At 42.1% G+C, this 25,524-nt stretch overlaps 2 protein-coding genes across 3 annotated transcripts; one reads left to right on the top strand and one right to left on the bottom strand.

Annotated features, from left to right (window-relative positions):
* Positions 1-251: 251 nt before the first annotated feature.
* glrx3 (glutaredoxin 3) lies at positions 252-15,357 on the bottom strand. The gene is made up of 11 exons (XM_042083417.1): positions 15,204-15,357; positions 13,738-13,846; positions 7,100-7,174; positions 6,439-6,640; positions 3,825-3,997; positions 2,301-2,362; positions 2,157-2,214; positions 1,213-1,265; positions 1,064-1,103; positions 727-819; positions 252-549 (listed from the first exon to the last, which is right to left on the bottom strand). The coding sequence occupies exons 1-11, from the start codon at positions 15,278-15,280 to the stop codon at positions 502-504; spliced, it is 990 nt and encodes a 329-aa protein (XP_041939351.1). The 5' UTR covers positions 15,281-15,357; the 3' UTR covers positions 252-501.
* On the top strand, positions 15,338-22,955 carry si:ch211-221j21.3. 2 transcript variants are annotated; one of them, XM_042083419.1, is made up of 5 exons: positions 15,338-15,445; positions 18,312-18,351; positions 19,984-20,121; positions 20,509-20,568; positions 22,036-22,955. In XM_042083419.1, coding segments are annotated over exons 1-5 (270 nt in total). In that variant the 5' UTR covers positions 15,338-15,443; the 3' UTR covers positions 22,066-22,955. The 2 variants fall into 2 exon arrangements, with proteins under 2 accessions (XP_041939353.1, XP_041939352.1); XM_042083418.1 differs by lacking the exons at positions 15,338-15,445; positions 18,312-18,351 and adding an exon at positions 19,128-19,519.
* The last annotated feature ends 2,569 nt before the right edge of the window (positions 22,956-25,524 follow it).

The following is a 25,524-nucleotide window of genomic DNA, read 5'->3' as shown; positions in this document are numbered from 1 at the left end:
ATACAGCCATGACGTAAAATAATAAACAGCCCAATCACCTAATTAAATGTTAAAACCCCAAAAGCATTGCTACTTTTCAAAACATGGTAACTATTGCACATAGAAGAATCTCTGTGGGAAGAGAACTACTAAATTAATTAATTTAATTAACTAAATTAATGAAACCATGTTCAAAATGATAAATGGACAAAGGACTTAATGTATGCTGCAAAGACTTCCAACTTGACAAAATAAGGACAATGCACACACAGTTATGTGTAACATGGACGTCTTTATTATATTGGTAGCTTACTCTTCAAAACAACTTGGCGCTGTTCTCACACAAAAACCAGGATCTTACACCTCATTCACCTCCTGATGCAAATATTGGCTAGGTAAGAGTTGAAAGCTGTGAGTGGAAATCATTGATACCTATTGGCATGACTGAAACAGGTATTTGTGCCACCCCACTGTGAAAGATTGTTTGTTCCCAAACTCATGGACAGGTGCATTGGGCATCATTCACTCCCCCTTCAGTACAGATGTCAGCTCACCGCTCTCTTGAAGTTCCTGCAGCAAACACACACACCAAAATTAACTTTGATCCCATCTCATATCACTGTACTGGGGGAAATATTACAATACCACAGCTCCTTCTACAGGCAACTATGGGTACTGCACAAGCTGTTGGGCTCACTCAAATGCTGTTGGGTTGCTGATACTGAGATTTCCACGGCTTCCTCTTACCTTCAAAATGTCCAGACCACCGATGAGTTCACCTTTCACGTATAGCTGGGGGTATGTTGGCCAGTTGGAATATGTTTTGAGTCCTTGTCTAACCTGTAATGGGCATGAGTAGCCCAAATGCATTGTATATTACTGTTAGTTTCCACACCATCTTTTTATGTTCATTGATAACTTTCCTAACCTACCACACTGAAATAAATGATGAAATGCATCTTACACAAACACATTTGATTCAACAAACCAATAAGAAACTTGCTTCTGAAGTGACTCCGAGTTGTAATTAAAGAACATTCTAGTAGCTTTCTTTTGATGTTACCAACAATCAACAGCTTCTTACCTCCTCATCCCCCAGGATATCAAAGGTGTCGTAGTCCACTCTGTTCACAGAGACAAAATGAAAGCGAATCATGTGCATCGTCTGTCAGACAATCACCCCTCCCGCCCATTTCATGTGTGCCTCAGCATGGAGGTGTACAGCAGACCTACCCCGCGCCGTTCATTATCTCAAGTGTCTGCCGACTGAAGCCACATCTGGCCTCCTGTACACACACACACACACACACACACACACACACACTCATCAGAATGGAAACAACAACTCGCATCACACCCCGGCTTCTTCTGCCCGAGTGAGTCACACAACAAAAACAGGAGGAGGGATGGCGGCCGCCTGGTGCAAATGAAAGGCACGAGGCAGGGGGACCCCAACAAAAGACGCTTGCCTGGAAGCGTGGGAAGTCTTTCATGATCCAACGCAACAAAAAAATAAACGGAGAGTTTAGACAAAAAGAAAGCATTCATTCAGACTGAGTGAAAAAAAACAAAAAAAAACAAACAAAAAAAACACAAAACGGCTGTGTTGCCCAGATCTGTGTGGCCCATTCCGCCCATCCACTCAGACAAACTGAAGTTAGTGACTTCAAAGAGACATACTTATTGACTGCCAGCTAGTCAACACAAAGTGCAGGGAAGATGGGCTGGGGGAAATTGGGGGGGGGGGGGGGGGGGGGGTATGAGAGAGGGAAGATGAGGGAGAGGAGAGGAGAGAAGAAAGATGGCGAGAAGAACACGAGAGGGAGAGTGTGTGGAGAAGAGGGAGATAATCTCAGGGGGCCAGCTTTAAACTACTCCACAGAAGTCCTTTCATGTGTGAGCAGGGGAAATCAATAGCCCTATGAGAGGGAGGTGAGGATGCTCCATTAGAGGGGGAGAGAGCCAGAGAGACAGGGCTCAGGCTCTTTCCCCTCCTCTAGCACAGGTACAGTACTTCTCATTCCACACACACACACACACGCACGACTCATCTCATACAAGGACAGCTCTTTCTTGCGCACACATTACAGTTAATCTTTCCAATGACTAAGTACTGGTATGTTGATATGGTGATGCTTATCTCTTTTCTAAAGGAATCATAAGCATGGCACCCTTACCTTTTTATTGCCCTTCATGAACAGCATGACAGAATGTTTGTTGATGAGTGCCTTTAACCTGTTGGTGCAGGACAGAATTACAAACAAATTCGAGAAGGGCCTGTGTGTGTGTATATATGAATGTGTGTGTTTGTGTCTTTTTACCGATGCTCCAATGTCACAGCCTTGGGTAAGGTGTTGTCAAGCTCGCCAGATTCAGCTAGTTCCTACAATGAGACACAAAAATAACTTGAAAACTGGGTCCCTGCAAGCTTGTTTCACAATCCCTGTCCACCGACTACTGTAACTGTCTTTATCCTGAATATCTGACCTTATCTCGCCCCCTGCTCTTGGTCTCACACACACACACACACACAAACACACACACACACACAGCAAAGGCAATAGAGAAACACAGCAGGGTGTCCTCTCTCTAGACAAGTGCGCCAAGAGCCATGATGACAGAGTTGTTTTGCCCCGACACACGAGGATATAACAGCAGAAGAAAGGATAGAGGGACAGACTGAGAAAGAGACACAGAGACAAACGAGGACAGGCAGATGAGCGCTAGAGAGAGAGAGAGGGAGAGAGATGGAGGGGGCGTGCTGGTTTGCAGGCTGAACTATGGGAAGGCCCTGGGCTAATCCAGGCCTCCTCCTTCCACAGCAAGGGGTCTGTGGTGAGCCTAAGTGTGAATTACCTCAGTGGGAATGTAGCGCGGCGGAGGGAGACTTCCAATGATAAGAACAAACATAATCATGCCAGAGAAGGGAGCATGTGTGCCTGCCCATTCGTGTGTGTGTGTGTGAAACACATCTCTGTCAACACTCACTCTCACTGTACTAACCTCGCTACATCACTGCAATTACTGTACAAGACGTTCGACTGGAGCACAAATAGCATCTAGAGACCGCCACGAATGGGAACATGAGATGAACTAAATACTTATGGGACATGTGAGGCCAAGTGATATTGGAAATATTTACTGCAGTAAAAATCACTCCACAAATGATGAACAGTTCCATACAGAGCACTTACTCTTCATGATTAAATGAAGATATAAGGCATGTGTGAGAGAGGCATTGGTCACAGATATTGCCATGGCTGTGTATCAGCCATAGGGACGAGGTGGAGCTCTGCAGGAAACCACAGCCTTGGGTATAACCTTTACCAACCCCACAATCACAAGTGGCGCATTGCTTTTATACAAGTTCTACTACCAACTAATTGAGTTTAAAGACATCAAATTGTGTTTTCCATCGTTTATTTTGAAAACAATTTGAATTCTTGGCATCTCCTGTTGCCAAGGAACACAATACTTCACACCAGAACCAGCTTCAGTGAGCGGCTATTTGTGCTTCTGCACACGATAATCAGTATAGCCTGCTTGCTAAATTGAACATTCACCCTACTCTATATTCCATTTTCTGGAGAGATAATGGTCAAACGTGACATCATGGAATCGCAGCTCTCTCGCTCTGTATGAATGGAACGTTCAAGTCGGATATTCAATGCAAAATGCGGAGTAATTACCAGCAGTGAAAAGTCCCAGAGAGAGTGTCCTAAGATACAGCCACTCATGAGATGCCTCTCGTCCAATAAGAAATTCTTCAATAAATAGTTTGACCGAACCTAATTGTATCATTTTAAAATAACACCCTCACTAATGTCGACCAGTACATGTCTCACCTTGATGATGTCCAGCCCCCCGACCAGCTCGCCGCTCACATACACCTGGGGGTAGGTGGGCCAGTTGGAGTAGGTCTTCAGACCCTGCCGCACCTCCTCATCGGACAAGATGTCAAAGCTGCTGAACTGGACGCTGTGGTCTTTGAAGATCTGGATAATCTGACGGCTAAAGCCTGCCCCACAGATAAGACAAAAAAAAATTCAAAGCCAATCAGAACAGAACAACTGGGCTCTGTTCACCGTGACCTGGTGCTCAAACAAGAACACGGCACGTGACGATGGGAGAGGAACATTCTCCCCCGAGATTCAAATATATGTACATCAGCAGGATTGGATGTGAAATTCTGTCAAATAGTTACAATAATTTTTACGTGTTTTTCAAATCATCTGTGGACAATAGCTTGTTGTGTAGCTGGAAGGGTTTGGGGTGGAGTTGCTCATCAAATAAACAACAGCAACATTATTCAACTGGGAATTAAGAGGGAACTTCAAAAGACTAGCAAACATTTATTTTCCTTAAGACATTCTGCAATATCGTGCAACACTGATGAAACTATTTTTTGAGAGCTTATTGCCATTCCTTTCCTAATGTATCATGTTAAACTGTGTGTGGCATGTGTGGCCATATTGTTCAGCAGCATATCACATTTATTTATGATACATTGGGTTTTGTTACTATTTTAATGAGCATAGCCTTAAAAATACATGTAGGGTGAGAGCTGAAAGCTGCAATTAGATATCTACACACACACACACACACACACACACACACAACACAACACAACACAACACAACACAACACAACACAACACAACACAACACAACCTGAAAGGGAGACACACATGATGGACAGCAAACAGAGACTGATCGAAAAATCATTTTGAGCTTGAGTGTATGTGCACATAAGGAAAGAGAGATAAACAGAGACAGACAGAGAGAGTGAGAAAAAGAGAGAGGGAAAAAAAGAGAAAGAGGTGTTGTGTGACCATGTAGGGCCTGCAGTGAAATAGCCATTCTGATACTGCCCTTCTCCTCTCCCCACTCATCCGGGAATTCATTATAAAACAGCTAGAGGCTGCTAACTAATGGTTATTCAGTTGGCAGTATATTAACTTGTTTCTATTACAGCAGGCAAACATGCGGCCCAGCTGCCTGCTCTGGCTTTAGGCAACTTCTCCTAGACAAGCAGGATTGATTGGTGGAGTGGCCGCTTTCCCGCCCGCCTCGCTCCTGCAGGGGCCAGGGGCTCGGCGGGGCAGACTCTGCGCTCCAGGACAGGCAACATTAAACTTCTCAAGGAAAGGACGTCAAGGAGCAAACACAGGCAAATGTGAGTGTGTGGGCTCTGAGCTGGTGCTGGGGATGTCGTAGCCCCCCCCCCCCGTCCTTGTAACCTTTTAATTCGAGGTGAAGAGCTGCCGTCTCTGTTGCAGGCTGAGGTCCTGATCAGACACAAAACCAGGGGTGGAAAGATTAAGCAGACCCATGGAGAGCTACTGTGGCTGGCCTCAGTGCCTGGGAGGAACTGCCTGTGCAAAGGCCTCATGTACAGACCAACATCACTGGGAATGAACAATTACGTGCCATATAATGATGTATAATTATATCTGTCAAAATATCAACACCACATTCTGAAGACATTCTTAATTAATAATCATTATTAGATGGTAATCCATATATTATTAGATGGTAATCCATATATTATCGTAACTAATATACATAGACACAAATGATCTTATAGTCTGTGGGCATAACTGACTGTCCAATCTGTGTTTGTTATGTCTTAAAGGGCCTCTGCCTTTGACATTTGCTCGTCTATATACAGTAGGTGATGTTGATGCAAACAACTCCCCTAAAATATTGACAAATACATCAGATTATAATTATAATTGTTTTATGATATTTGTACTGCTCCTTTATGGCCACGGATGTTTACTTCTGCATTAGTGACTTCTGGCCAAAGTCTTTGTAATACCCGCTGTATTTGTCCAGTGGCCACAGAGACCAGACGTGTTTTCCTCTCCTCCCCGAGGCACATGTTCGCAGCTAGCAGTCGTGTCCACTATGCCCTGGAGGCGGAGGGAGAGTGGTCATTGGTAGTCTAATCAGCAGCCTATGATGCTTATTGACTGCTGCGCCCAGACCCGCTGACCGACAGCCAGGGGCTAGGGCAGGGTTAGCCGTGGAGCAGGCGGCCGCACTGACAGAGCCATTAACATCCCGCCGCGCTGGAACCTCACACCGACCTGAGGGGTGATCCCTACCGCCTAGCCGCTGCATGTCTCCTGCTAGTGCAGACACACACACTAGCAGCAGTACAGCCTGTACACAGCAATGCAGACATGCAGGAGGGACACTCACAAATGACATAACCTGACATACAAAAAGGCACTGCTGACCAGAAGAACATAGATGCACTGGCACAGGCCTGCACACACATACACCGACAGACACAACCAAACACAGCTCACACCTGTAAACAAACACAAACACGGTGGACTCATAAACAGTCACGCACGCACACGCACGCGCGCGCGCGCGCACGCACGCACGGACGCACGCACACACGCACACACGCACACACACACAGAGTGGGTAATTGCTGTGAGTTTACCACAGCGTGGCTCCTGTGGGGAGCCCTTCATGAAGAGCATGCAGGGCGCGGCGCTGATCAGCTTCTTCAGACGCTCGTTAAGGTCCTCTTTGGGGGAGTTCCCTGTCCCCACGGGCCCCACCACGCTCGACGCCAGCTTCTGCACCTTCTTGCTCAGCTCGGGGGCATGCGCGCCATCTAGCCTGTCAATCACCTCGCCACTCTGAGGCCCACCAGTGTGCAGGCACACACGCACGCACACACACACACACACACAGAGCAACAAACAAACAGGAACAAAAATAAATGAGCATGAAGACTCAAGACTATGAGACAGCACATTGTGTGTAGGATTGGTGTGGACATGACAGGGCATGTGCATACAGAGTGATGGGGGGGGGGGGGGGGCACCTCTATTTATTTCCTTTTTTAAAATGTTAAGTTGTTGGAGGGTATAAGCTCAGTTGTAGGAGTCGATTATACGTTTATTATGAGTTTTTGATTGATATTTACTACCATAAATGCTCTGAAGTTTCGCAAAGAGCCACCCAGGGCAGGTAATACCTGATCTTGTAATCTGCATAAACGTGGAGGAGTATCCATGGCCTACATGAGTGCTTACAGGTTACACAACGCCGCCCCAGTGGGGTGAGGGATAAGGTGGCAGCCAGGGGAGACGTACCTTGAAAAAGAGGAAGGTTGGAACGGAGCTGATCTCATATTTCTCCGACACCTCAGGCATTGCCTCTGCTTCCAGCTGTGAGGTGGGACAACATGAGGAGAGAAAGAGACACGGTCAAGTGAGACAGCTACAGAGAGAGAGAGAGAGAGAGAGAGGAGAGAGACAAAGTGAGAGAGAGAGTTAAAGTGAGAGCTATAAAAAGGACAGACTTTTGAACTGGTTTGTGTGCCTGTGTCCCTGAAATAGAACCCATCAGTATCACACAGTCTCCCCTCAACACATTTGTTTGGAAGAGAGTACCCTGCAAGGGAGGTAATGAGGTCTTTGGACATCACTCATCTAAAGAGCAAGACAGATCTTGTGGGAGGGACAGGCAATGATGGATGGCCGGGCTGTTTTGGGCTTGGTTGGCTCAGAGACAAATTACCTGCATGCAGAGTTTTCTAATTCTTCAATTTCCTTGGACATAAAAGAATCTAATTATACATGAAATATTAAAGTGACAATATACACAGAAAATTGAGAAAGTAACAGGAAATGCTTTAGTAATAACAATCTTGAAGGTACAATTTCAAAAGAACTGACAACCCAGAGCAAGTCTCACATTATACCTTTCTGACTATCCACCTTGCAAACAGGGCAGTGTCAAATGGCTCTGCCCATTTTGATTTTATAGTGGACAGCCCCAGGGTGCAGACAAAGAGGGGGGGGCGGAGAGAGAGGGAAAAGTAATGAATCAGTGACATGGCATAGTCTCAATCATATTTAGCTACCAGATATTGAAAGCCATAAATCAGTGACCACACTTAGGTTGTGATTACAGTGTTTATTGTCATGCCTCTGGCCAGTCTAGTCAGATGATTTGAGCATCTGAAAAGATCCATGAACCTTAACACTTCAAATGACAACCTCCTCCACAGGCCTCACACAACAAAGGTGCCAGAATGAAGATGTTGAGAGAGCAATTAATGCACATTTAATACTACAAGTTTGCCTAGGTGTGCCCACAGATAGAAAGCCACTCACATAATCACATTGTGACTATATTGGAAATATGTTACACATGCATTATACCTTAGTGTTCTGAATGACCCTCAAAACGTTCTAACATCAGCTCTGTATTATAACCACTATTTATGCTATATTTAGAAATCATACAATTTTGAACAAATTTGCGTCGTCTTCTATGCCAACAATAATTTTATTGTTTTCTTAAAATGTGCATGCAGGTTTGTTGAGGGAGACAGACACAAGGAGAGGCTGTGCAACGGCGCACATAGCTCTACAATGACAGGATTTCATCCAATTTACCGTAAGAAGTAGGACATAGAAAATCATTGTGTGATGGTCAGTGTTGATATTGTGGTGGGCCGCCACAAATAAGTCAATGTATGGGAAACACTGGGGTTGTTCTTCTGTTTCTTAATCAGTCACAGGTGTGTTTTGGGCGTCACATCCTTTAAACCAATGAGAGTGACATCTGTCACTCTCTTTAACAGCAAGCAGTGCGTATTCAGTATTTTGACAGTCAGCGGCACATTTGAGGGAATCTGTTTGCACACAGACGTCTGTGTACAGAGGGATTCCACTAAACCGGTTTGTGACTAGCAGAGTATAGCCTACATGCATCTGCACTCGCCTATCATTTGAACTCATAGGCAAAGTGAAACTAACTTTACCGTGGACTCATAAGGCGTATTCCCACTGACGAGATTTTTGTAGTTCCTAGAACCCTTTTGTCCTTGTGTTCCAACCAGACCAATTTGGGGATTATTAAGTTCAGGCAGGGTCTTTTTTCCTTTTCCGCATAGAAACCCTTGTGACCTAGGTCTATGTTGATTGGTTCAACTTATAAGTCACGCCAACTGTCAACCCAAGTTGAATGGATAATTTGCAATCAAATAGGCAACCAGTTCCTATAGCCACTTGGCCAGTGCGAATGCAAATGGAAAAAACGGTTTTGGGGGAGAGTAGATAGTAGAACTGTTTAAAAGTGGACTGTTCCTATAACTAAGTTCCTGTAACTACTTAGTCGGAAAGAGACTAAGATACCAACAAAACAGAAAATCTAGAATATTTGCTTAGAACTCTCTTAGCTGCACCTTAGCAATGTTTCGGCTCTAGACGCTAGTCACCGAAACTGTAGCCTACAGCAATCTTCAGAAATTTCTGTTGCGCATACAACTCATATGGTACAATGGGTCGCCAATGATTTTATGTAAGTAGGCCAATTTAAGAAAATAGTTTCTGGAAATGTTTTCACACAAATAATAAAATGTGCACGCATTCGAAAAAGAAGCTTTAGTCTCTTATTGCTTGCTTTCCCCACCACCATCTACAATGTTTAATGTGGAGGGTTGCTTTTATGAGGGTTGCTTTTATGTTTAATGTTAACCAGTGGCACAAAATACTGAATTAAATGAGGCTGCTGGTCAATTAGCTGTGATTAAAAAAACAATGAAATACTATTTTTCAAATAAGTTCTTCATATGGAGTGATGAAGGATGGCGTAAGGGGTAAAGGTGTTAGGGGGTTAGCTGGTCATGCCGACAGATTGCAGATCGCTTCCCCCTACAGACCTTGTGAAAACTTTGTTAATTAAGGGTAGACCATGCCATTTCTACTTTTTATCATCGTATGCTATTAATAAGTTCATCTATGTTGAAGTAGCGTGAACGTTAGGTCTACTGGAGGCGATATTTCAGCAATGTTTTTTTGTGTGCAAAGACCGCAATGCAAATGCCTCCGTGAGAAGTGAAAAATCGATTGAGCAATCGATATCAACCAATTCAGCACCTTCAGGGTGGACAGTGCCTTGTATGTCGGACATAAGGAGCTTTTCGTAAAAAGACCCTTAAGGGACAGTTCGGGAACCAAGAAGATACAGGTTCAACTTTGGTGAGGTTTAACTGTGGAGTCCTCGTAGCTAAGAGTGAACGTTATCGAGAAACCGGCCCCAGGTTTTTCTTGGTCAGTGGTGTAATGATTTTTAGAGGGTGTAAGATAGCGATTTTTGGATCATGCGCCAGACCACATGTCGTTAAATGCCACATGACGAAAAATGCATCCCTTTATTGAGTGCAAAGCTAGTGAGCAGAGCTGAGCGCTCTGCTCAATTTCGCTCCCCGCTCCACTTAAAAATCCATCCGCTCCAGTGAAATCGCTCCGCGCTCACTCCAAAAGAGGGAGAAATAATCTACAAGCCGAATTGTCACCTTAGAAAACTTAAATCCCAAAGAAGAGCAACGGCAATGTCACTCATAGAACATTTATTGTAAAAGATAATGCAACACTGATAGTGCAACAACGAACCAGCTTGGCAACGTAAATACACATAAGCCTAAAACTAAAGGGATCAGTGGGATTAATTGCCTAAATAATAGAGGTTTAGCTAGGTCAAGTTTTACTTCAGCCTTACTTGATATGAAGCATATTCAAATTGCTCACGTTTTTCTTTGCTCTCCGTAGCACACTCATTTTTCCACAAAATATGTCTTCTTAAATTCCAAAATGAACCTTTGGAACAGTGTCACCACATGGCTATACATCGTTAGTATTTAGTTGTTTTGTAGGAATAGTAGGCTTGTAGGCCCTATGACTTTCAGTTTCCTTTCTAAAATATTTAGCGACTCCATCCCCAACGAACTTACTATGGCCAATATTTTTGGAATTTAACGGTCTTGGTTTCATTATGAAGACATGAATTCTGGGTGGATTTGAGCATGCCTTAGACTCGTGGTGTGAGCGGTATCGGAGCGAAATTGGAGCGGAACATGAATGATGGCACATGATGGAACATGAATGATGCCATGTTTAACCAGTAAGCTTCAACCACCATTACAGATGCCACCCAGACGTTTCAGATGATTGTTACAGACACTGTAACCTCTTACATCACCAAGTGCATCGATGATGTGACCCACACAAAAGACATCATCACTCGGGCTAACTGGAAGCCATGGCTGACAGGGGATGTCCTCAGGCTGCTGAGGGCCAGAGACAAAGCCTACAGAGCTGGGGATGAAGCTGGCATGAGAACAGCGAGAGCCAACCTGTCCCGTGGCATCAAGGAAGCAAAAAAAGAATACACTCACAAGATAACCACTCACTTCAAAGACAGCAGGAACGCACAAAGCCTATGGCAGGGCATTCAGGCCATCACGGACTACAAGCCCACGCCACAGAGTTGTGAGAGCAACATCCCTCTGCTCAACAATCTGAACCGCTTCTTTGCTCGCTTTGAAGCACAAAACAGCACTTGCCCACAGAAGACCCCTCCCACTCCACACGAGCAGCCCCTGTGCCTCTCTGCCGACAGCGTGAAGAGGACACTTGCTGCTATCAACACCCGTAAGGCAGCAGGCCCAGACAACATCTCAGGTGGTGCGCTGAAGGACTGCGCTGAGGAGCTTAAGGATGTCTTCACAGACATCTTTAACACTTCCCTGAAGCAAGCCATCGTCCCATCATGTTTTAAAGCTGCCACCATCATACCTGTGCCGAAGAAAACTGCTCCATCCTGCTTCAATGATTACCGCCCCGTGGCACTGACACCTATCATCATGAAGTGCTTTGAGCGGCCTGTCATGTCACACATCAAATTCATTCTCCCCCCCACCCTGGACCCCTTCCAGTTTGCATACCGAGCCGGACCATACCGAACAGTCCACAGAGGATGCAATCTGCTCTGCCCTCCACCCAGCCCTCACCCACCTGGAAAAAAGAGACTCATATGTGAGATTGCTGTTTATAGACTTCAGTTCTGCATTCAACACCATAATACCACAACAACTCATCTGCAAACTTGACAAACTGGGACTCAGTACCTACCTCTGCAACTGGCTACTGGACTTCGTCTGTCAGAGGCCTCAAGTAGTACGTGTTGGCAACAATATCTCAAGCAGCATCACACTGAGCACGGGGGCCCCCCAAGGCTGCGTGCTCAGTCCGCTGCTCTTCACCCTGCTGACGCATGACTGCACTGCAACCTACAGCAACAACCACATAGTGAAATTTGCTGACGACACAACTCTGGTGGGTCTCATCACCAAGGGCAACGAGACTCAATACAGGTTGGAGGTCGACCTTCTGACCACGTGGTGCAGGGACAACAACCTCCTGCTGAACGTCAGCAAGACCAAGGAGATTGTTGTTGACTTCCGGAGAGGTCACACCCAACACCTGCCACTGACCATCGACGGTGCTGTGGTGGAGAGAGTGAGCAGCACCAAATTCCTGGGGGTGCACATCAGTGAAGACCTCTCCTGGACCACCAACACTGCATCACTGGCGAAGAAAGCTCAGCGCCGCCTCTACTTCCTGCGGAAACTCAGGCGAGCAAGTGCTCTACCAGCCATCATGACCACATTCTACCGAGGCACCATTGAGAGCATCCTCTCCAGCTGTATCGCTGTGTGGGGCGGAAGCTGCACTGAATACAACAGGAAAGCCCTGCAGCGCATAGTGAACACAGCTGGAAGGATTATTGGTGCTTCACTCCCCTCCCTGAAGGACATTTACACCTCCCACCTCACCCGCAAGGCGACCACAATTGTGAGTGATGCAAGTCACCCCGCTCACAATTTGTTTGATCTACTGGCCTCTGGGAAGAGGTACAGAAGCCTGCGCTCCCGCACCACCAGACTCACCAACAGCTTCATACACCAGGCTGTTAGGATGCTGAACTCTCTCCCCCCTCCACCCTCAGCTACATAACATCCTGGACCTTGGACCCACAATGGCTGCCTTGCACTACTCCACTTGTACACTTGCACACTTTACAACTTGTTGTTGTTGTCCTATTGTCCTGAAAACACTTCTGAACACACTTCTGCTGCTCTTACATAACTTGCGCCACTATGCCACTTGCATACTTAGGTCAAACAGAACTACCTCAGCCATTTATTGGCCTGACTTTTGCACTATTATATTGACAGTCTACTGTATGCACAATTGCACAATTTCAACCCAAATTTTGCTGCTCTTATTTCTTCATTGTATGTGCCTTCTTATTTACTTTTTATATTGTTTACTTGAATGTTATGTTTGTCTGGGGACTTAATTGGTAAAATACGTCTTGTCTTCACCGTGGGATAGTGGGAAACGTAATTTCGATCTCTTTGTATGTCTTGACATGTGAATTAATTTCGACCGAAATACAAGCCTTACATTTGCTGACAATTGGTCATGTGATTTGTGTGAATGGTCATGTGATCTGCGCCCTCCCCCCATCACACTGTTTAAAGGTGTCCAGTGCGGAAAACATTAAAAATGAATTTTGATGGTATATGGTCATATGAAGGACAGAGTATCACATGTATCGTGCCAACCTGCCATCCAGGATATGAACTACGCAGTTCTATGTTCCCAGAGGGAACACATTGGAAAAAAAATAAACTTTCACAGCATGACATTGCTGATAATATTGCCAAAAGACATCTACTAGAAGGTTAACAGGCTTCTAAAAGTATCAGTAAAACTCTGAGTGGAATCTGCATGGTTTGCATGCCTACATGAGCTTTTTCATACAACAAAATCACACTCTTGTGAAGTGATCTGTGAATTTGTGTGTCCGTGTCAGTTGTGATGCCTAAACCTATCCTCCCAAGAACACTACAGAATGGTGTTGTGAAGAGTACCTTTACAAAAGTTGTCTGAGAGTGCTCCTTCGCCAACTCTGCCAGCACATCATTCATTTGGGTGCACTGAGGCGCCCATGGTGCCAAGAAGTGTACGACTGTTAGAGACCTAGGAAGAGATCAAGAACAAATCAATGACAACCAGTATATACCAGGCTATCAGAACACAAATCACTTCACAACATATCTTCACTGCTTCATTAATGGTTAAAGTAACCCAAATCTTACAACACTACTACCTGAAGAGAACTAGTCATTTCAACAATTATGATGGAACACTACCCTGGAAATCCAGATTTCTCGCAGGAACACAATTTGAATTTGCTTAGTGAGTCACTTATGATGCTCATTACTTATGTCCCTTGTATTGTGGGGCACCAATTACATCGGTGCATCTGATATAGGTGGGCCAGAGGCGAGCTAAACAGATGACAGTCAGTGTTATCCAATTTCTTAAAAGTCTGGGATCAGCCAGTAAACATTGGTCGTATAGTGTTATCCAATTGCGTGCAGTGAGATTTTCAAATGCATGCTTGGTGCCGCCCCTCGAGTTGGGCCATTACATTATTCTTGGCCAGACCCTTAATCTTTCGGATTTGGGTCTAGAATCTCCAGGCTAATGGAACACTGAATTGGCCATCTGAACAGACTTAGACATTCTAATTAAAGCACAATTTCTATACACACTTTCACCAAGCATGTCTTCATGGTGTAGGTATAGAGGCTTATAGTAACGACAATATATCAATTATATTTTCACAACTGCACTCTGACAGAACCGGAAATTGGGAATATCAAATCACTAAATAAATCTGGTTCTTTAGAGGCAAATTACTAATTAACTAGAGGTATCCTGCTAAGAATGAATAGACTCGAGGCATATCCTCCAGGTCCAGATTTTATTTGTCAACATATTGTACAGTGCGGTAGCAGTGTGTGTTCCCTCGAGTAAATTCTTCGGAATGGGTTCATTCAATATCCTGCTGGACTACCATGCGGCCCTCTAAAGACAGCAGCTGCAGTTAGTTCTGGTTTAGTTGACCATTTAGGTCTTCATTATCTAAAGCACTCAATATATAAGTATACGTACGAAATGATCACATGTTTTCTTTATCATCCAATCCAACACGTTAAAGATATACACGACAACGTTACGTTAGCTGCCTACAATTATAGCCCCCACAAACCAAATTTCGCCCTAATGCCATTTCCGTCGTGCTCAAAACAGCCTTTCGGATACATCTAGTCTCATATAATTGTATACCAACATGATATAACCTAATTCAAAGGAAGAAACGTTGTCAACGTTTTGCAGCTAAACGTTAACATTAGCTATCGTTACGACTCGTGGTAGAGTATAGCCTATCATATAAATTCGCCGAACGTCTTCTGGTACATTTCATGCAATGCTTAGTTTTCCAAATGTATCTACTCGGCCTGGAAGGCGATTACCTCCACATACTTACTTTCCAGTCTTTTTAAGCAAATCTTCAAATTCCGGCGTAGCTGTCACGTCCAGTAAATTCGCCATGTTTTCAGGCATAAACAGTGGATTGCGAAACCCGTGATTTGCACCAATTGCCAGGCATTACTAGTTGCACGGGAAAACTGTAGAGTACCAGAGGCTAGATAGAAGACTGCAACTACTCAATAACGCATGGGGTTTCTGAAATTGTAAATCGTGGTGGACAGAATTCGACAACAGCATGTGAGGCACTACTTTTCAAAATAACGAACACAATTAAACTGTCTAAGCCTGTAATGTGTCTTGTGTAGATAGTCTTAAAATGGAACAGCTGCACACACACTGAATGTTACACCTGCAGTTTGAGGATACTCGAGTTTTCGCTTGTCACACTGGTGGGTCACCAGCTGCAGCGTTGGTATTTTCTTATATTTCAAACGTTCATGTCGAATTTTTAACTCTTTTATTGTAACTGTTAAAGTTATGATGGGGTGATGGTTCTTTCATTTCAGAAGTGGATAGGCTATTTTGTGTAATGCCTGCATGTATTCATTATTCATCATTTCACTTTGTGCTCTGTGCTTGAAAAGTGCTAGGCCTATATAAATAAATAATAATATTATTATTAGTAGTAGTAGCCAGACATGTGGACTCCAGTCACATGACTTGGACTCGAGTCAGACTCGAGTCATGATTTTAATGACTTCAGACTTGACTTGATAAAATTCGGCATGACTTGCGACTCGACTTGGACTTGAATACTATTCACTCGAGACTTGACTCGGACTTTGCCTCTTTGACTTGTGACGACTTGACATGTCTCGAGTCAAAAACTAAATTTCCTGATCGTGGACCAGTCACCCCAGAGATGTTTTCCCTCCGCGACTAAAAAAAAAAAAAATAGCGGAGACAAGCGGCCAGTCCAGAGCACAGTTCAGTGCTGCCGCTACCCCCACATGCGTTACGCACTGTGTGTAGGGCACCAAGAGACAGAGAAACGACCAACATTTAGCTAATAACTAGTAGCTTTACTGCAAACTGATTTGCACTCTTGTTAGAGAACGTTTACAATGTCAAAATGCACCAACAGCATGTTACATAAAGATGATACTTTTCGAGTCCTCTCCATTAAGATCCAACTTGAACTTATGCTAGCCTACTCCATTTAATTGAGAACCCCATCTAAGCACGCACGAGAGGGAGAGAAAACGAGTGGCAGGTTCCAGCTGGCTTGTCATTGTTGATGATGATTGATATTTTCTTTTAAATATAAGAAACGTATAAAAGGAAATCATGAAGGCAACAAATACGAGATTAGGGGAAATTGCGGATTTATCCGGTTCTCACTACTGTTATAAACTATGAGATCCAGGTCACTATGACATAGGCTGCACTCACTGTGATTTGGAAAGTGGACAAGAATATGAAGAGTTGTCTTTGCCTTTGTTTAATGGAAATGGTGAGTCTTGAAGTAGGCCTATTCAATAATTTGTTTACATGAAGCACATTGATATGCCGATTGAAACGCATTCCACTCAGCTAGCTAGGTGGCTACTGGCTACCACATTTAATTGCAAACAGAAAATGTCAAGCAAGCATCATGTCATACATGCATCTATTTCCAAAGGAATGAAAGCTGTTTGTGCCAACTTAATATAATGCTTATCATTGTTAATATTGTGCTATTCATGTGGTACAAACAATGTTTGAGTTTGTGGACTAGCCATAGGAATGGAGCTGGTAAAAAAGATCATTATGAGAATGTGTGGACAGTGGCACACAATGGGCTTAAAGTGACAGTGCACCATTTACAAATGAGATAAACAGCATCACATGTGTAGTATTTCTTAAGAAATGAATACTTTAAAACAAAATTACTGTGTCATTATTATCTTTTAAATAATATAAAAGTGTTGACCTTGGCTTCCCTTATGAGTCGCCACTGGCAGACAGCCTAATAAATTGTTTGCAGGCAAATCTGTGGCCTAGCGCAGTGAAATGCCATCAGTCAAATTATTACTCATCCTTACAGTGGGCTCCGAAATTTGGAAAAACAATATTTTTATTTGTCATGTAGCTATCCGTTTTGTACAGATTACTCAGGTATGCACATGTGTATATTGTATGCGCATGCATATATCGTAAAAGATTTCAAGACAGAAACATTGAACATATTTTAATCTGTATTTATAAAAAAAAAATCTGTGGATTAGATGGAAGTGTTAAAATTATGATCGATAGTCTAATAATGCCATTATTAAGTGAAGAGTACCTGATGACTTGTTCAGGACTTGAAAAAGATTGGGACTTGGACTTGGACTCGACTTGGCTTTGATGAGACTTGGACTTGGACTCGACTTGCCCTTCTCTGTATTTACTTGGGACTTGACTTGGACTTGAGTGCTAAGACTTGGGACTTACTTGTGACTTGCCAAACAGTGACTTGGTCCCACCTCTGGTAGTAGCAGTAGTAGCAGTAGTAGTAGTAGTAGTAGTAGTAGTAGTAGTAGTAGTAGCCTATTTCCTGTGATTTGTGATATTTTGACAATTTATTTTTTTCACATAGTCTACCTGTTGTATCCTAGCCTACACCAGGCTTAAGGCCTAGTTTTGGTTTTAGCCAAACACAGACCAACCAAGCAAACCTAGATCCTAGCCCCAGGCGTTATAATGGGCTAATATTTTAGGTCAACTGATAAACGTGTTAATATCTTCTTGCACTGTTGGACTTACTCTATCTATCTATCTATCTATCTGCTAAAAGTGCTAGGCCTATATAAATAAATGATATTATTATTATTAGTAGCAGTAGTAGTAGTAGTAGTAGCCTATTTCCTGTGATTTGTGATATTTTGACAATTAATTTTTTTCACATAGTCTACCTGTTGTATCCTAGCCTACACCAGGCTTAAGGCCTAGTTTTGGTTTTAGCCAAACACAGACCAACCAAGCAAACCTAGATCCTAGCCCCAGGCGTTATAATGGGCTAATATTTTAGGTCAACTGATAAACGTGTTAATATCTTCTTGCACTGTTGGACTTAATCATTCTATCTATCTATCTATCTATCTATCTATCTATCCATCCATCCATCCCTTTTTGTTTGTAGGGCAATGGAGTATAACATACATCACAGACCAAAAATACAAGTAAGTCTACATCATCATTCTTTTGATGGCCCCATGGTGTAAGTCAAGCCCTGGAGCTGGTTACAGGACCCATTGCTTGATGGAACAGACTGTTAAGAACAGGTGTATGTGTGCCTACTGAATGCAATGTAGGCCTATACAAAGAAACAGTACAAGCAAAAACATGGTTTGTTTTTTTGTTTTGTTTTTTCATGCATTGGTTAATTTTGAGATTGGCTTATCATTATCATTTTGACTAATTTTGAGGTCTATTAGTAGGCCTAGGCCTTTACCTTACAAACAACCAAAAGCCATTTCTCAATCTCATTCTCAATCATGTCTCCCCAATTCTGAAATCTCCACTTCAGTTACACCAAACTTTCCCAGTTTTAGGCCAAATCATTATTACATTTCTTATTGTATGTAACATTTTATCCCCAAAACATGGCAAAAATGTAGGCCTAAGATATGTTCAAAATTCCCTCTGTGAAACTATCCAAATTATGTCGACAAAATGCATCCTTAGGAATTAGAGTTAGAGAGTTAGCTTTAATGTTCAGATTGATGTTGCAAATAGAGGCACTATGTGGGTCATTGAATCATTACACAGGGCATTCAAAAATCTTTAATTAAAACAAACAAACAAACAAAACATAACCTACTTGTCCTACTGTGGAGTTTTCCAAAAAATAATGTCGCCTTGAGACCAGACTTCCATCAACATCCTGTTGACTTTTATTCCGCGGAGCCCTATTGGCTGGGGAACGGTAATGTTTTTGTAATGTCTGTGATCACAGGCCCAACATAAAAAGTACAGATGGTACGACCCACACCAGGAAGGACGTCCTCAGTATTGTCTGCTAGTTATTTATCTGCTAGTACAATGTGGATGTTTTAAGTCTGTTGTCGGTTAAGTGTGTTGTTGCTGTGTGAAGAAATATATGTAGTCAGTTGACTATGATAATAACGTTAACCGTTTTAGGAAACGAGCCACTTGACTTAAAAAGCGTAACGTTAGGCCGATCTCGAGGTTAACGTTTACGTTACGTTAAGGTTTCAAAAGTTGTAGGACAACTCGGTCATTTGGACAACCAGACACTTCTTGCTAATCATGTCGATGGAATATATTACTCCTCTCCACAATAAACGACGCCATGAAGAGGAGCATGGTAACTGGGAATGTCAACCGGTAACGTTAATGTTATGTTAACTTTATGTCGACAGCTAACGTTAACAGATCACTCACATTGCCCTTGCTATGCTATGCTAGCGATGAATGTGTAGATTGTACTGCAAGCGTTGTGTTTACAATGCAATATTTTGTGGTAGGCAGTGTAGTTATACTGTTACTTGCCTATTGATACATAATAATATAAATATATGTATAAATAAATAGTGACTATTACAGTTACCTCTGCAACAACAGCAGCGAGTCAGGTTGCTAGCAGGCTAAATTAACTCCTAGCGCTGCAGGTTGGGAGTTATAACATTGGCTTGTAACATTAGCCAACTATTTTTATTGTAACGTTACTGCCTCGTATGCATTTATAAGATAACACGCTATACGAGTAGGGTGTATTAGTGGGGTTTATTAATGTTAGTGCTACTTAATCAGTCATGATGTATGGACTTAAACTGTGTTTACGTTTGCAGAAAAGGCTGTGCAGTGGAGTGGTTCATTGTCGCAACATTGAATATGGCGCGGTCGGCGAAAGTCCCATGGATACATGGGAGATCCAGCAGCAAGTCCTACCGAATGAGAACAGAGGCAACGAAGTCGTTCCTGTCATGGTAAATGTGACTATGATCTTGCTTTTTGTGGCGTTCATGTTTGTCCTGTCGTGAATGTGTAACAGGATCCTATCAGATGTGCTACTTTTGATAAAGTCTGATAAGTTAATGGGTCCAGAGCAAAGTTCTCTCATGACATAATTTATGAACGCTCCCCATAAACCAGTGCCAAGTGCACCATTCTGTTTGTATTCTCTTAAGTAATCAACTGAAATAATATCCATTCTTTGATCTGCTCTACTCACTCAGTCATTTGAGGTTTGAATGAAACTGCAGATCGCTTACCAGTTTAATATGCTTGACCACACACGAGTTTGAATTATAATGGCCTTGCCCTTGATAAAGCTGACCAGTTTTTTCTCTCACTTGTTCTTTTTCTTTGTAAAGAGCACACCTCAAGGCAGGTCATCTGCACAGTGCTGCCCGAGATGTATGGCGGGTGAATCGGTAAGTGATGTTAACAGACGTGTTCTGCAAGTCACAGAATGTGATCATGATTTCGGAGTGTCTATTTACACCCCTGGTACGAATAGCCTTGGCCAGCTGAGCTATTCACACCCTGTGACATAACAACAAAAATACGTTGCTCACGTGCACAAAAAACATGGCGGACATTCGTTTTTTCGAAAGCAGAAAGTGAAGAATTCTGAAATGTTTTGGTACTAATATCTGTTCAGATTAAGTTTTAGATTGAAAAGTTGTGTTTTATTTTCATAATCTTGGTTCAGTGAACACATACAACCGTCAGTTTGTTAGTTAACAGAAATTTCGTGAATATGACGTTCAGTCCTATAAACTAAAAGTTTCCCTGCAAACACCCATTACTTGTGAAAGAAGATAGTGCAGTGGTCACAGACCTGGGTGAACATGTGGGAGACCGGGGTACGATTCCCGTGTGATGCATTTTGGCAAAGTGAGTGTGCATGTGTACCAACGTCTCTGGAGTGAAGGCGCGAAATTTGAACAAGAAATCGGTTCTTAAACGGACGTTTTGATTGCAACAATTAGCTAGTTCATGCAGCAGGGTGTAAATAGCATACAGTACTATAAACACCAGGGTACGAATAGCATCCACTTCTAACTGTACATTGATGCAAACAGCATACCTTATTCAGAGTGTCTATTACACAGCTGAGCTATTCACACCCTGTTATGTAACAACAAAAAAACATGTTGCTTGTTTTTTTTAAATATTATTATTACATTGTGTGATCAATATGCCAGAATAAATGCACAGGGGTGTAAATAGCATACACTGATATTTGTACCAGACGGGGTATTAATAGAACACATTGCTGTGTGCACCGGGGTACGAATAGCATACATTGATATTTGTACCAGACGGGGTACTAATAGAACACATTGCTGTGTGCACCGGGGTACGAATAGCATACATTGATATTTGTACCAGACGGGGTACTAATAGGACACATTGCTGTGTGCACCGGGGTACGAATAAAATTCACTTCTTATTGTACCAGGGTACGAATAGCATACACTGCTAATTGTACCAGGGGTGCAAATAGCCTTACCCTTATGATTTATATAGTCCAGTCCATTTCGACTTTAAGCAAATTTAAAAATGTGAATAGAGCTTAAATTGAGTTAAAATAGCCTTTTATTGACTTATAGGATTTTGGGAATTTCTCACCCTCTTGGAAAACCATCTATAGTGATATAAAATGCACATTTAGAACTATCTGCCTCAAGGCCAAGTTATCCTCATGCTGATCTCACTGGTTGAGAAATTAAAATTAAAATGTTTATTTGTTGATACTTTATTTACACCTTGGGAGAAGGCAGTGAATGAATTCTTGTTTCGGTAAAGGTAATAGACATACCTTGTAGAATGAAAAGGGCTCTTTTTTAGGTTACCCATGTCACATCAATGCTTTTCTGCTGTCTTCCATACAGGGACACATTAACCACATCATGGGATATTGATCATGATGATCTTCTGCAGAAATGCCTTTGCCATAAGTGAGAGGATGGCCAACCAGTCCTGTTTTGTAGATGCCAGATGCTTGTCCTACTGCACTATGCAACACAATGCATACAGAGAGTGCCTTGCACATTTACTTTATCTCTGCCAAGTACTGTACAACTCCGCTCCAACACTGTTTACATGTCCAGGTATTTGTAATGGCTGTATGGCCAGTCATCGGATAAATGATTTCTCACATTCTAGATGAATGAGTTAAATGTACTACTACAGTGTAGTTGATAAAACAGCCGTCCTCAGGACAAAGCCATGCCAGTTTTATATGGATATTCACAAAGGGAACCTCCAATCCAGGAAGTTGGTACAAAAATGTAACACATGCAGACACACTTGGAGAGAGAGAGTAGAGTTGCTATGATCAGTCATTAATGATTAGGAATAGAATTGTTGTTTGGTATGCAAATTATTGTTCTTTTTGCATAGTTATATGGTATGGAATAATTTCAGAAAATGTCGAGTAATTCTGAGTGGTCTGATTAATTAGTGATGTTTGACTTTACAAAAAGATAACTGACACAATAATTAGGAACATTTCAATAATTTAATTGAAATAGTTTAATTATTTATGGATTGATTTAATTGGTGTATCTCATAGATACTAATGGATTTATAGATATAAAATTACCCTTTTATAATGTCCAAATTAAAAAATATATATATTTGGAGAAATGTTGGGTAAAATCAGGTTTAAAAAATCTGCATTCAAAATGTAGTATCCGTGTAGCTTAAACCTTTTCTTGGATTTTGTTCCATGTAAACCTTTTTTTGGATTTTGTTCCATGTCATTTTTGTATAAACCATGAATGTTAATAATAGCAATATGTGTCACCGATGCAGTGGTGTTTCAGTGTATTCATTCCTGTGTGTTGGTTATGAGTCCGTATTGTCACCAAATCCCAAAGCTCTGTTCCCCTTCCTCTGCACACTGCACACAAGATGGTGCTGTGCGGTCTCTTTTGTTATCCCGAATCACAGGTCCTCACGCTCAATATCTCCATGAGTCATACAGCAACTTGTGTCTTGCTCTTGTGGTAATTTGCATAGTTCATTCATTTTTGTTAAAAACAACACTGTATCTGAGTGTAAAGCTATGATTAATGATAGATCACTATGTTTGTACATGAGGGAAGGGGCCATTTTCTTTTCTCATTATTTCACAGCAATTTTTCTAAAAAAAAATAAAATGTCCATGGAAAGACCTTATTTCCTAATTACTGTGGATACACAAACTAGTGCATACAAATACAGAGAATATATACAATGTCATCTTACAAAAACATAATACCTTTAATATCTGTACCTTTGCCATAATTTATTATTATTATTATTGATCCCAAAACCTTGGAGTTATTCATACAGAGGTTTGTCATATATGTGCCAATGTCTTGGTATTCATAAGTCATTGTCTCTGCTCTTGTAAGGTCTAAAGGAATTACTTCAGCTCAAAAGAAGCCATCAGGAAAGGCTGAAGTTTGTCGTAAGTCAGCCAAGATGGATTTAAGTGTATTACCAGCACAATCTCTGCTGTCCTCCCCCAGTGCAGGCTGGTGTACAAGGAGAAATGAGAGTATGTTCTCAGACAAAGCTTGACCTCAGGGAGGACGTGGCTCGGAGGGCCTAGATTTTCAATAATGTAAGACAATAAAGCTTAGGCTCGTAACCTGCTGCAATATGCTACAAGTGTAAGGAGCTTAGCGCCTAATAAAGCAAGGGGAAAGAACTCATCTTCAGACTCATATTTGGAGATCAAGGCTGCCCCCTGAACACTTCATAAAGACAGTAATGAGGTAGCCAGTTGTTATGGATGAGAGGATGTGCAGCTTTTCTTGCTGGTCAAGCCCGACACCTGCCATCTGATGTTCAAGATATGAATGAGGGATAGAGCGATTTCCACTGGGCTTTTATGACAGGTGCACATCTGTTTATTTTGAGGTTAACCCTTTGCTACGCGTGCTCCTCTCCCCGCCACCACTGTTGCTGACCTGCTGCTTGTGTCGTCTCAAACTTGACATTTTCATAAGTGGCCCAAGTTGCTGGTTTTGTCCTCAGGGGCTCTGGGGCTATTAGAGTTTTATTGTAGAGAACAGCAGGTCACGGTGCACTGGGGAGAAAAAAAAGCCCACCTGCGTTTTTGTTGTTATTAACCTAGGTGATGAAACACAGATGTGGTGTCTGGACATTTAAACAGCTCAGTGAATTTGTAATACAGAAATGCAGAATTTAGAAATATACAAATTAATCAAGTATTGCCTTTAAAATAGCAAAAACTAAAATAAATAAATAAACAAATTCCATAGACAAATGTTGGCAGAGCATTCGAGGGCACCATCAGGAGGTAAGCGGTGGCAAGTTATTTCTCCGTGCTCTGCTTCCTAAACCTGGGCCCTTTCTCTTTCATGAATGTGTCCTTCACTGGATCACATATACTCTTACAGCATTTCCACCTACTTTGTTTATGGGGCTTTGATCCACAATATTCCAGTTAAAGTTACACTCATGTACTGCAAGGTGAACCTTTCGTTATTGTTCCCTATGGGAACTCAATACCCGTGGAGCCTGTGGCTTTTTCACCACAAAATCGAGTCCCTTTAGTAACAGAAATCTCTAAAGATGCTGAACAAAAGGTCAAACACAAAGACACATTTTTAATGCTCTCTTTAATGATACAGATTTGCTCCTGTTGCAGAATGTCACTAATTCTGCTTGTGGTTTTAACGGGAGTAAATATATCTGTGATTTACGGTGCACCGGCAATGTTAATATATGAAAGTATAAAGGAAAATAAGGTGCTTAGGGAGTATATGATAAATCAGGTGGACACACATGCTAAAATCTTGACCTCTGCACCAAAATCCTACCCAAGCAGTCTTTGTAATGACATTGTATTATGGACAATCATAACAAAAAAAGACTAATCTGCAAGCACTATTTGTTTCCCCTTTGATGTATGCTTCAACAGCCTTTGTGAATGTACAGCTCACACAATAGGGGACTATGAACATTGTGGATGTCTTTTTGTGTGTGTGGATAGAGAGGAAATGTTTGAATAATAGCTTGATAAAGGTGTCTGTCCTTGGTGTCAGAAGATATGCTGTCTCATGACTGTGGTCCAGCTAATGTGTTTTCCATTATTTTCAATGATTTTCCAGCTGACATAACAATCTTCCTCTGAGATCCTTGGAGAGATTTTGGAACTTGGTGAGTCAAAAATCCTCAGTCATATAAAACAAGAATTACCATGTATAACCCTTTGCTTTAGAAAGCAACAATTTATTCACATCTTATACTAATTAGAATTTTTTTGAGCTTTTTTTTTAGATTGCTTTTACGTTTACTAATTCAACTGAACATTTCTCTGAAGTCTACTGATCCTGATAAAAAATCAATAGCTTATTTACAGA

The sequence above is a fragment of the Alosa sapidissima genome, chromosome 24, assembly GCF_018492685.1.
Source record: "Alosa sapidissima isolate fAloSap1 chromosome 24, fAloSap1.pri, whole genome shotgun sequence".
NCBI classification, from domain to species: Eukaryota; Metazoa; Chordata; class Actinopteri; order Clupeiformes; family Clupeidae; genus Alosa; species Alosa sapidissima.
This window is presented reverse-complemented; position numbering and strand designations above follow the sequence as displayed.